The 12,759-nt window shown below is 38.1% G+C and overlaps 2 protein-coding genes and 1 pseudogene across 10 annotated transcripts; 2 read left to right on the top strand and 1 right to left on the bottom strand.

The window, feature by feature from the left end:
- Window positions 1-15: 15 nt before the first annotated feature.
- Window positions 16-1,305, top strand: LOC108612626 (cathepsin L-like peptidase pseudogene; annotated as a pseudogene).
- Window positions 1,306-1,316: 11 nt separating this feature from the next.
- Window positions 1,317-12,744, bottom strand: LOC108612607 (sodium-independent sulfate anion transporter). 6 transcript variants are annotated; one of them, XM_089469261.1, is made up of 6 exons: window positions 12,654-12,744; window positions 3,171-3,771; window positions 2,840-3,115; window positions 2,111-2,783; window positions 1,863-2,042; window positions 1,317-1,803 (listed from the first exon to the last, which is right to left on the bottom strand). In XM_089469261.1, exons 2-6 carry the CDS (start codon window positions 3,759-3,761, stop codon window positions 1,700-1,702), a joined length of 1,824 nt encoding a protein of 607 aa, XP_089325387.1. In that variant the 5' UTR covers window positions 3,762-3,771; window positions 12,654-12,744; the 3' UTR covers window positions 1,317-1,699. The 6 variants fall into 6 exon arrangements, with proteins under 6 accessions (XP_089325387.1, XP_089325384.1, XP_089325383.1 ...); XM_089469258.1 differs by lacking the exon at window positions 12,654-12,744 and adding an exon at window positions 6,651-6,757; XM_089469257.1 differs by lacking the exon at window positions 12,654-12,744 and adding an exon at window positions 6,328-6,725.
- Pop2 (CCR4-NOT transcription complex subunit Pop2) lies at window positions 6,857-12,559 on the top strand. 4 transcript variants are annotated; one of them, XM_089469263.1, is made up of 5 exons: window positions 6,857-7,260; window positions 8,064-8,138; window positions 9,138-9,484; window positions 9,539-9,956; window positions 11,913-12,559. In XM_089469263.1, the coding sequence occupies exons 1-5, from the start codon at window positions 7,252-7,254 to the stop codon at window positions 12,036-12,038; spliced, it is 975 nt and encodes a 324-aa protein (XP_089325389.1). In that variant the 5' UTR covers window positions 6,857-7,251; the 3' UTR covers window positions 12,039-12,559. The 4 variants fall into 4 exon arrangements, with proteins under 4 accessions (XP_089325389.1, XP_089325391.1, XP_089325390.1 ...); XM_089469265.1 differs by having other exon boundaries at window positions 6,859-7,260; window positions 7,924-8,138; XM_089469264.1 differs by having other exon boundaries at window positions 6,859-7,260; window positions 7,959-8,138.
- Window positions 12,745-12,759: the final 15 nt, after the last annotated feature.

The following is a 12,759-nucleotide window of genomic DNA, read 5'->3' on the forward strand; positions in this document are numbered from 1 at the left end:
AAAAAAAATAAGCACTTTACATTAATGCAAAAAATACTCTTATACTTAGCAGTAAATAAAATGAATCTTTTTATGAAATCGGTAATGCGTGCATAAAGTGTCACCTTCTCAGAATAAGCGATGGTGACTATACACTGATTTCCAATTTACTTGAAATGGCAGGTCGATTGATCGTTTAACCACAACCACAATATGTAGTCCAAAAATAATTGCTATTAGGGACAAATAACAAATATGCGGGCCATACTGGGGATATATAAAGAAGAACACCTTTCAAAGCTCGCATCATTGTTCCACATTCAAAGCTAAAGATGAAGTCGGTTGTTATAGTATTAATCGCTCTGCTCGTGGCCTCCTGTCAGGCAATCATCTACGAGGATGCGCTTGCCGCCGACTTTGAGGCCTTCAAGTTGAAGCATGAGAAGAGCTACGAGGACATCGACGAGGAGATCCTGCGCATGGAGATCTTTAAGCTCAACAAGGAAACCATCGACAAGCACAACGCACGCTATGCCAGGGGCTTGGAGACCTACGAGATGGGCATCAACCAGTTCTCAGACATGCTGCCAGAGGAGTTCAAGCAAATAATGTTGTCCAATATGAACACCACCGATTTCGACTCCAGCATCGACTCGATCTATTTACCCCGCCATATTGAAATACCAGAAGAGGTTGACTGGCGTCGCAAGGGCGCCGTTTCAGCGGTGAAGAATCAAGGTAGCTGCGGTTCCTGTTGGGCATTTTCCGCTACGGGCGCTCTTGTAGTCAACATTTCATAAAGACCAAGAAAATGATTTTGCTATCCGAACAAAATTTAGTAGACTGCTCCGTTCCGTACAACAATCACGGCTGTCGAGGCGGTTGGCCAGCAGCTGCGCTAAGGTATGTCAAGGACAACCGTGGTATTGACACTGAGTCGGCATATCCGTATAAGGCCCGCAATGGATACTGTCGCTACCGTCGCTCAGGTATTGGCGCTACGGTCTCTGGGGTGGAAAGAGTGCCACACAGCGAGAAGGCATTGGCTCACGCAGAAAGGGGTCCGGTTTCGGTGTGCGTCGTTGCTAGTAAATTCCATCACTATCGTAGCGGCATCTTCAGCTATCCTTCCTGTGGCCAAGACGTGAATCATTGCGTGCTTGCCGTAGGCTACGCTCGAGACTTTTGGCTGATCAAGAACTCCTGGGGTAGCTGGGGAGAGCAGGGCTACATGCGCTTGGCTCGCAACCACGGCAATATGTGTAATGTGGCCAGCTTTGGCGTTCTTCCAATAGTCTAAAGCATAAAAAAACATTTGATCTAACCTACCTAAGCAATTATAAATCAATCAATTCATATATATTCAATATATTCAATGTATAATCTATCTAATATTTCTCTCCCTCTCTTTTGAATTCGTAATAAAATATCCCGTATGCAGTGCAACTGAAGTTAGCATAACTTAATCTAATTGAACATGGACAACATAAATCATATTTACAATTTACAATAAGTTAGTTATTCGATTGGGGTATAAATAGAGGAATGACAACGAACCAATAGGATGTGTGGCAGTTAAAAACTTAACTAGAACTGTGAGAAGGCTTAGACATAGAGGTAAAAAATAGCTGCTTTGGAAGAGTATTAAATTGTGACGGCAGCTCCAACTGTGTGCGCTTCATCGTAAGCAATTTTGTTTATAAGCGAAGCTTCGATATGTTCACGTACTTTTTGCACTCAGTGTGCTCAGTTCAGTGACTATGTTGTCGGCGTTTGAGTCCACCAGCGGTGCAGTCACTTGCAAATGCAGCTCATAATTGGGAGCTGCAAGAGGAGAATATTTAGTGTAATCTATATATATCCATTGTATATCCATTGCTTACTGTGCTCCAGAATGAACTCCAGATCATTGGGACAATCTATCGTGGGAAAATCAATATTTGTCGACTCTTTCAGTATGACGCCAATATTCTTGTCTGCGCCCATCAGGAACAGCGGCACATTCGCCTTGGCCAGCTCCTTGTGCAGATTACCCATGCCGCGAGCGGCTGTGAAATCGAAATCTAAGATCGAAATATTGAAGAAATACAGTGAAAAGTACATACCAATCCGATATTCTTATCATACATACCATGCACCTGCGCGCAGTCCAGGACAACGGGCGCTGTGCCGTGCGTGGAGAGCGCCTTTGAGATGCCATTGCGCACCCACTCGATGGCCGGAAAATACAGCGAACTGTGCTTGGGCCGTATCAGAATATAGCTAATCCCATTGATTGTCTGCAATTTGGAGACGGTCAGAACTGGTCTGGCTGCCCGATAAACGAGGAAAGCGACATCGGCGCCAACACCCAGCAGCAGACCAATCTCCACGCCTATTGCCAAGCTCATGACAAAGGTGATTGCGCCCGGCAGCAATTCACGCCGGCTGCACCGCCACAGCGGCCGAATGACCTCAAACTCAATCATAAATATCACAGCCGAAATGATGACAGCACTCAACGCCGCCTTGGGTATATACTGGAAGTAGGGAGCCAGCAGACCCAGAGCCAGCAGCACCAGCAAGCTCGTATAGCAGCCCCCGATGGGCGTACGCACTCCACTCGCATGATTGACAGCGCTGCGCGAGAAGGACCCGGTGACTGGCATCGAGCTGCAAAAGGATCCACAAATGTTGCTCAGCGAGAGGGCGACCAGCTCGCGCGTCGGACTCAATCCGACGCCGCCAAAAGCTTTCGAAATGGCCACGTTGCCAAGCACAGCAATTATGGGCAGGATCAGCATGGAGGGTCCCAGTTCCGAAAGCTGCAAAATAGACGAAATATATTCGTAATCATTACATGAACACAGCGACTGCTCACCATATCCTCAAAATTCTGATGCTCCTCTGTGCCATTCTGGCCAATAATTGTTGTCTCGAACTTGGGCAGCGCCAAGCTCGGCAAGCCACTCTTCACCTTGCCCGTGAGTATGAATGGACAGTCCGTCTGCTGGCCGCACTGGCTATAAGCCAGCACGCTAGACATAAGCACAACGAGTGCATTGCGTCCGGTGCATATGACCCAAATGCTGCCGCTGAGCAGCTGCTGAGCCCGCAAGTTGCCCACGCGATTTGCCAGCTTGACGTTCTTCAATCTCTGTAAGATAAACGTTTCAGTTAGAGCTCAGGAAAGGACTCCATAGACAACTCACTCGCAGCAGCAGAAGCACAAATATGGAGACCAGTCCCAATGTCAGATCTCCATAACGCACCTTGTGCAGATTGCCGAAAACAGAGCGCATGGTATTCAAGAAATCCGACCCTGAGCCGCCACGCAAACCCAACAAACCCTTCAGCTGCGAGGTGCCTATGATGACAGCCGTTGCCGACGTGAAGCCCACTGTAACGGGCAACGAAATGAGGTCCACCAGGGCGCCCAGCTTGAGCACAGCCATTGCCAGCTCCACAATGCCTGAGATTAGGCACAATAGTATTCCATAGGCTGGACCCGAGTCCAGGCCAAAGCCCGTGTGCCGGCTGGTCATGAGAGCCAACAATGCTGTCGGTCCAATCGTCACCTGGCGACAACTGCCCAGCAATGCGTACACTATGCCGCCCACGAATGCGGAGTAGAGGCCATACTGCGGCTCCAGGCCGGCCAGCGTGGCATAGGCCAAGCCTTGTGGCAGCACCGTCAGGCCCACCGTAATGCCCGCTATCAGATCAGCCACCGCATCCTGCGCCGTATATCCTTGCAGCCATTTTAGGCCAGGCAGCAAAACACTCAAGCTCTTCATAGGCATCTTGAGCTATCTGTAAGAATTTTAGAAGAATTGTTTAGATTTGTTTATACATATATTTATCAATGCACATTATTGAGTTTCTTATTTTATTTACATAATATAATTGATCAGAGATCATATAAACACATTTGTAATATTAGGCGCTATTTTTAAAACTTCTACACACTCTTAAATGCCATAAATCAATTATTATTCAATAGTTCGATCTCTATTGCCCTTCTCTGCAATTCTATACAACGCTTTATAATTGAAATATATATGGTATAGTCTTTCCCGTCCGTGCACATCATACATATTGCAGACAATTGTTTAGATTACTGAATTCTCTGAATCAATGTAACATGAACTAGTTCTAGGATAGAACGAACACAACTGTATATAAACTGTATATAAAAAATTAGGTATAAATAAAGTGGGGATTTTTTTAACAAGCTGCAGAGTTCAAATTTATTTTAATGCGAGTCCCGATGGCCAGTGACATGAGAGTGGGAATATGTACTAACTGTTTTTTTTTTCACTCACTCTCCCTCTCTCTCTCTTTCTCTCTCTCTCTTTCTCTCTCTCTCACTCTCTCCCTCTCTCCCTCTCTCTCTCTCTCTCTAAATATCTAAATATCTACATGGCTTTCTCTGTCTCTATCTCTCTATACATCTACATCTAACTTTACCTACTTATAGCTCCCTCCCTCTAACTATATATCTCTCTCTCTCTCTGCCTCCCAGTAGATCTTTGTCTCTGTCTACCTCCCTTTATTTCTATTTTTATCTCTCTCTTTCCTTCCTTCTTCATACACCATAGCTTTCTATGCAATTCTCTTCAATTTAACTAAACTATTATTTAAATACAGAAAGTAATCAATATTTTAATTTTCAATACTATTTTAAGCATCGTACTTAAAACGAGCTGCAACTTTCACACATATTTCATAAGAAACCATTCACCTTTTTTCCAAATATGAAAAAACATAGATTAATGTTTGCACAAATGTAGCTTTGGAAAGATAAACACGTTACACAACTTCAGAACAACTATACGAACAAAATTGATAGCCAATTGAGACAGCGATCAGAATGCCTCGACAGTTGCTCGACGACTGACGAAATTTCAATGCAGTCGTCGATCGCGTGCAGAAATTGTTTATGTCGCACGATTTGATACAATTTACTTAATAAGAGTGCGACACAACAAAACGTGATCATTAAACTACATTCATACTACATACATATACGGCATATGTAAATAAAATAAATATATAAACAAATGGGCGCATTTCAACTGAATTTTAATTCGAGTGTTTCAATCCTATCTCATAAGAAATACTATGTATAATATTAATCATAGACGAAATACTACATTTACTGTTGATTCAAATTTATATTAAGAACTTTGGAATGCTTATTGAGTCGGCCTTGTCATATTATGAAATCAGATACGAAATAGGCGCGATAAGAACTTTATATACACTAACATAAATATTTATCGAAAGCATTCGCTAAAGATTACCAAATCATTGCGCGAAAAAAAATTAACTTATTTTTTTTTAACATATTTAATTATTCATATTTTAATTGTCTCTTTATTTATTATAATTTAGGCATTGTATATCATTTTATGTATTACGTCTAAAATCACGTTATTAATTTTAATGTAAGCTATAGGTAAACTTATATTTCTTTATTCTTTTACCGTTATTACATCTATATAATTAATTTTGATTATCCATTAATTAATCATTAATTTTTTGTTATTCATAAGCCTAAATTTGTATTTCTTAATACTATTTTTTAATATTTATATTTCTAATTTTTTTAGAAATATTTTTTAAATCACTGAAAGCATAGTTAAATTTTGATTGTATCAAATAAACAACCTGAAATACATACATACAGATGTCTAGACAAAAATATATTTTACAAATAAAAACTCAATTTCCAGTTGGCTATTTCTAGTTAGCTATGTTTTTTATTAAATATTTGTATTATAGCAATGGAAAATAGGTTAAAGCTAATAATAATAAATCTTTACTCCTGAGCTTTAAAACATGTTTTTGCAGTTTAAGATAAAATAAAAACAAGTTCACAGGCAATTAAAATGATAAATGCATAAGAATTCTCAAAAGCTGTCACAATTTTTAGATTCGAGCTCTAAGGAAATGCCACGTCAAGAAGCCTTTTCGGACACAAAACACTTTTATTATCACCGGACTATTTAAAAGAAAACAATTCAAAAAGCGCCGTCATGTAAATGTAAGTATGTACATATGTATGTGTGCTTGTAGGCTGCTTAATGAAATGCCCGCGTTTTTTAACCGCTAAAGCTCTCACTCGCAAGTCAATGCCCAATTGATTGCCTCTAATTGGCAAGATAAGAAAAAACTAGTTTTGGCTGAGGCAGATAAATAAACAAGCGAAACACACAGAGACACCAATTCGGCTCAATTGGCCTATGTGCAAATGTGGAAAAAGAGTATTTAACAACATTACCAACAACTCTTTCAGTTGAGCACTTTACTGTAAACACACACAAATAAAATGGGCCAAGTGAAAGATGTTTAGAAATTACTCACTGATGACGCTGGCATGAGCACGCAGCCTTAAAAACATGTGTAAATTAAACACTTAGCGAATCATTTCTTTCAAATTGAACGTTCATTTCTTTAGGTTTCCTGCATTTCAAACTTACTTCTTGTTTTCAAAACAAATCTGAATTTCTGGGCACAGTGGCCACCGGCAACAACGCGCTTCGATGTCTAAATCTCTACTGAAAACATGGGCAAAGACAGGTACGCTGCTCACGTATTACAAATAGCAGTAAAGCATTTTGCCAAACTCATTTACTTGATAAATGTCCTTAACGAAACTACTCAAATGGCACATCCTACTCACTTACTACGTTTTTTTATTTCACAATGCTTAATAAACACAATAAACGAGCTGCATATTGTGCATTAAAACTCAAACAGCTGATTGTGAAGAGCTGCCATCTTGACCGCAGATAGCAGCGCCATCTATTTGACATGAATGAAACTGTAAGTCATTTAAATAAACAATGAAGTGTATAGTAAAATTAAACCTAGTAAGTCATTGAGAATGGAAATATTTTTGTTTGTTTATTTTAAATACTTATTCACAGTAAGACATAGCTATACAAAATTCCAAAAAAAAGAGCCACAAGTTATTGTGCAGCCCAGGTTTTGTCTCTTGGTTTCTCGTTGTGCAACACTAGAAACATTGCGCTGTTTTTAACACTATCACAGATTCATTTCTTTCATTATGGCACTTTAACATAAACAACATTTACGCCAATTAATTTATTTAACGCCACAGTCATCGCTCTAATACCGGACTTCATTTCGGTTACCATTCGAAAAGCCGCAAATCCGTCTTAACGCTTACTGCAGCAATACCAAAAATATATAGAACCCGAAAAGTGAAACTCATTCGGCAGCAGCAGCCAAAAAAGCATTTTTGTAAAAACAACCAAGCATACTATGAAATGGGTAAGTTTCCAGAGGCAAGGTAATGCCAAATCAATTGTTATTTTAGGCCATTGACAGGCATAAGGGCTTCCTTATTACAACGGTGACGGCCTTCGATTTTCACGTTCAACTGCACACATTTTCCGCATATGCGTGTATTGATTACAAACACACTTGCATTCTATGTGTAGATGTGTGCGCTTGGCTATCTCTCTCTTTCTCTCAAACACACGCTCGCACACACATGCATATATGTATGTAAACAGTGTGTAATATAAAAAAGGCGGTTGCATTTAAAGCGCGGCAAAAATTGCAGTCGCTTTCAGCCGTGCCCCAGTTTAAATTGTGTCGCCAATCGTCTTCTTTTTTGTTTGGATACCTATGTGTCGCCATTATTTTGATAATGCACATCACATGACCCTTGACCGCACCCCATGCATGCGGTTTGCAAGCAACTGCTCAAAATGATATTCTAGCAGTGAGTTCTTCCTCCTTCACTCCTTTCACTCTTGCTGAGGGAATTATTAAATTAAAACGAGAGAGCATTTTGCAAAGAGATTGCACTTATTTTGCTTTCCGATATCTATGTATATAGAGTTAATATATGTTCACTTTCTTTGATTTTTGATTACCAATTTATGTTGATTCCAACCAATAGTTGTTTAAATATTCCAATTTCGCTAGCCTTGAAGTCAACGTTGCTTAACGTTCTCTTACAGGCGATGCTGTGAGATCACACTAAAAAGCTCAGAGAACTAAATCCAAACTATAAGATAAAAACAAACAAACAAACACACTCGAAAGAAAAAATTACTTATACATAGCTTAAGGTTAACTTTGGTGAGAAGGTGGCTGAAGCAGCTCTGCAGCGGCAGCAACAGACGGCGACCGTCGACGATGTAAGTAGCGCCCAAGTAACTCCCAATCACAAAGTAAACCAATCCTTAAAATCAACCAATTAGATCTCTCTATTGCCACTTTGTTTTTATGTGCATTTGGTTTTTCTTAAGCAGCGGGCAAAATTATGTAGCACCTCTCTAACTACAAAATTGGCAAAGAACAAAAAACACAAATATTTCAATAACTATTCGCACCCCAAAAACAGAAAAAAAATTTTTTAATTCCAACTGTGTTAACCAATTGGCCTGGCTACTTCGTATATCTTTATGTTGCTAACATTCCATTTAAGAAATTTCTATTTGGACATTTCCTTACATGCATATAGTACACTCAAATGGAGCCCTGCTGAATTCTAATGATAGTCGTATATTTCTTAAGATGTTTAAGGAGCGTCTCAGCTAGTCTCTGACGAAATTCTATATCATAATTAACGATAGTAAAATCAAGGGATAAAGTACTTTGAAACTCCAAGCAGTTAACCTAAAAACGAACTAAGTTTTCCATCAAATCAATTTTATGCCAAATTCCTAGAAAAAATCAAAATTTAAGATCAGTCTAGATAAATGATAGATCTATGAGATATTGTAATCATCATCATTCCGCTTTGCTTTAGATACTGAAATGTCTGAGGCCCTGCTAAGTTTCGATCTTGATAGATCGAGTCGTCTGTTGATGCTGTTTAATAATAGTTTTTATATATGTATTTTAGATATGTATATAGGACCAGAGACTTCTTTGTCTATAAATTTGAAAATATGATATTTATATGTATACATATATACATATCTTTATAAGCATATGTATATATGTATATATATTGTAAAAGCAACAAAAAAATAATAAATAAAAGAAGTCGAATGAAGACAAATGGCTGTGAGGAATTCTTAATCAAACGAATCATTCAAATGGGCTCCAACAACCGCAACACCAACATTCACATATTTTCACGAATATATATATTTTTCAAAAGGTGTTATACAAAGCTTAACCATTCACAGACAATGCCATCGGCCATCAGCGGCGGGGCGCATGGCCAGGTGCATATACCCAGCAATGAGGAGTGCGGCATACGGGACGTGTGGAAACATAATCTAGAAGAGGAGTTTCGCACCATACGAAAGGTAGTGCAGAAATATCATTATGTTGCCATGGACACCGAATTTCCGGGCGTTGTGGCGCGACCCGTTGGTGAATTTCGATCGACCGCCGATTATCATTATCAATTACTGAGATGTAATGTCGATTTGCTGAGGATTATACAGCTAGGCCTCACGTTTATGGACGATGATGGTAAAACGCCGCCGGGCTACTCCACGTGGCAGTTCAACTTCAAGTTCAATCTAAGGTAAGGTTGGCGTGTTAGTAAGGGTAATACCCTAACTCTGTTACTCTATTGCAGCGAGGATATGTATGCGCAAGACTCGATAGATTTGCTTCAGAATTCAGGAATTCAGTTTAAGAAACATGAAGAGGACGGCATCGATCCAATCGATTTTGCCGAGCTGCTGATGAGCTCAGGCATTGTGCTGATGGATAATATCAAATGGCTTTGCTTTCACTCCGGCTACGATTTTGGATATCTCCTGAAGCTGTTAACCGATCAGAATCTACCCGCGGACGAGAGTGACTTCTTTGAGTTGCTGCATATATATTTTCCCAATATCTTTGATATTAAATATTTGATGAAGTCATGCAAAAATCTGAAGGGCGGCCTGCAGGAAGTGGCCGATCAGCTGGAGCTGCGACGTGTCGGTCCACAGCATCAGGCCGGTTCGGATGCGTTATTAACGGGCATGGCTTTCTTCAAAATGCGTGAGGTACAACACACATTTGGTTTTCACTTTGACATTGAAGAGCCTTGCGTATTCTTTCCCCATGTACTTGAGCATAACATGCACCTTAAGTCGGTTGTTCTGGTCAGTTTGCGAAGCAATAATTTTATTGCAGTCCCCAGTGGCAGCTGCGACGACAATAGCGACAACAGCAGCTTCAGCAGTCCCCGTAGTACAACAACAACGACGACGTCGACGACGACAACAGCTAAGACGAACGGCGACAGCCTAAGCATGTCACAAATAATCACACGCTCTCAAGCCGTAGGCTTTACCATCACAGTCTATACACGCACCGTCACACCACCGCCATCGTCTGGTGCCCAGAGCCTCTTTGGCACCACAAGCAATAGCAGCAGCAGCAGCCTCAACAACACGCAATCTTAACGTTGCAAGTGTTGCTGTGACTGCTGTTGCCACAGCTATGTTGTTGACGTTATTGTTGTTGTTGTTATTGCGCGGATGCATTGCAAATATCTTGCTTTTTCATCAACCACTTATCATTTATCAGTTAAGGTTTAATGTTTCGAAATCACATTCTTTTTAACTTTCAACAATTGTTTTCTTATTTCTCTCCTTGTGTACATAGTCCTACTCCTCCTATTTAGTTTTTGTTTTTGTTTTTTTTTTTTTTTTTTTTATCATTTCTTACGCATTTATAATACTCCTAATCAGATTTTAGACGCCGCTGGATTCATACGAAATACATTTTATTTGTTATGCTGCATGCAACGCACTTTCATCGGCTAAAACCTAACCCAACACAATTTTTGTAAAAATCCAAACTTTATTTCTTGATGAAGAAAAACACAAACAAAAAAACACATTTTCTAACCATTTTTAGTTAGTTACAGTTGTAAAAAAAAAAAAAAAAAAAGAAGGAAATCATGTGAAACATGTTAAATTTAAAAAAAAAAAAAAAAAAAAAAAAAAAAAAAAAAATGAAGATAGTGCAACGAGCTAAGTTTGCTGAAATTTGAATAGAAAATTAAAACAATGAATTGAAATTCAATAATTTTCTTTTTCATTATTGTTAATCATTTGTGGTTTCTGGGCTTTACGTACACATTGACACATATCATATCTATATCTATATATCTTATGTATTTTGTTTATCAGAAATATTTTTTAATCACTATCATCTGCTTGCACACATTTGCTTAACTACAAAACATTTTGCTTTAATACATTATTTATTGCTTACAAATTTGCATCTTAACTAAAACAAATTTATATTATTACGGTATTTGATAGTGATAACAAAAATATTAGTATACATAGTTAATTCTTTATAGATTTCTTTTTATTATCTAGTGAAAATTATTTTGTGATACAGGGATAAAATATTCGTGAAGCAGTATATATAAATATTTTAATTATTATTTTTAATTAAGCTGGTTTAAGCTGGTGCTTTAATTATTTTTAACAATTTTGTGTCTAATACCAAAGCGTATGTTTTCTTTTATCGTTATAATTTTGAGTGAATTGGGATAATGTTTTCATAAAGTTTTCATTGCACTGTGGAATGTTATTAATAGCAAGTGTTTAACCCGTTTAAAAATAGTTTTACAAAAATCGTTTGCTCAAAGCAAAATTAAACAAAAAGTATATATAATTTCGACATCACAAATTGGTAAATGGTATGTAACTTGAAATTTATTTATCTATGTAAAAATATCTCCTTGTGTTTTTAAATTTCTTCTTTGTAGCTTCACACTTCACACACACATATACATATATGCTTATATAGTCTCATCTAAATGTTTGTTCATGTTGCTTATCATTAATGCCTTACTAACTCATTCTAAATTTTAAAGACAATAACTAACTTCTTTTTGTCCAATTTCAAATACTAATTAAACTGTTCTACACATACAAACTGTTATACACATAGAGCTGTTATACTTGTCGAAACTGTTATTAAATATTATTTATTTTCAGATGTTCTTTGAGGATAATATCGACCACGCGAAATATTCGGGTCATCTGTATGGCCTGGGCACTTCGTTTATTGTGAATGGCACCAATTTCCATGAGAGCAACGGCGAATCGAACAGCGCCTCATGATTCATACTGATGAAGAGCGCCGTCGTGCATGACAAGAAATTCGAACAAGCTGCTGGAGCTATTCTCGCGTCTCTCCTCCCAGCCCAGTTATGAGCAGGAGGCGCTGCTTTTCCTCTATTTTCAACAACAAAAACTATGAATATTTAAACAACCCAAAACACATCCGTAATTATGCAATCGCAATATCAAATTAATTTACTTACAAGAGATTTTCTACGCTTCTAAAGAGAATTTCCCACTCTGTAGATGTTTTACAACAAAAATTAAAAAATTATATAAAAAAAAAGAGAAAAGAACAAAGAATACATCAAACCGAAAATAGAAAAATACATAGTAAAAACTAAGCAAAACAGAGTTAATAAAATAAAACTGGTAAGGAATCATTTTCAAGATCTATATGTCTTAAATGTGTTAAGATAAAAAATTATAAAACATAAGCTAATAATATGTATAGGCCAACGTGTATTTGTATAAAAAAAAAATCAAGCAAATTAATATATTTAAAAGTTTATAAATTAGAACCTATTTTGAACACTTTATTACGTAGTTTAGCAGACTATTTAATACAGGTTTCCACTTGTCGAGCGTTTAAAAATTTATTCAGCTTTAACTCACCAAACGAATCCTTCCCTATCCCCAAAGCAAATGAACAGTTTAATATTTTGCGTTCGCTTTTTATACAGAAATTTGTTAGCAGTCAGTGTTTACATAGCGAATTTAT

This window comes from Drosophila arizonae, chromosome 4 (assembly GCF_054131065.1).
Source record: "Drosophila arizonae isolate 15081-1271.41 chromosome 4, UAZ_ARI_1.0, whole genome shotgun sequence".
Lineage (NCBI taxonomy): Eukaryota > Metazoa > Arthropoda > Insecta > Diptera > Drosophilidae > Drosophila > Drosophila arizonae.

Excerpts from the sequence above, each read along its gene's own strand:
- Pop2 (XM_089469263.1), top strand. Across the intron at positions 8,139-9,137 it reads AGACGGCGACCGTCGACGAT|ACAATGCCATCGGCCATCAG; the intron begins GTAAGTAGCGCC and ends AACCATTCACAG. Across the intron at positions 9,485-9,538 it reads AACTTCAAGTTCAATCTAAG|CGAGGATATGTATGCGCAAG; the intron begins GTAAGGTTGGCG and ends ACTCTATTGCAG.
- LOC108612607 (XM_089469261.1), bottom strand. The coding sequence starts at position 3,761 with ATGCCTATGAAGAGCTTGAGTGTTTTGCTGCCTGGCCTAAAATGGCTG. Across the intron at positions 3,116-3,170 it reads TTGTGCTTCTGCTGCTGCGA|AGATTGAAGAACGTCAAGCT; the intron begins GTGAGTTGTCTA and ends TTTATCTTACAG. Across the intron at positions 2,043-2,110 it reads GGACTGCGCGCAGGTGCATG|ATTTCGATTTCACAGCCGCT; the intron begins GTATGTATGATA and ends TTTCGATCTTAG.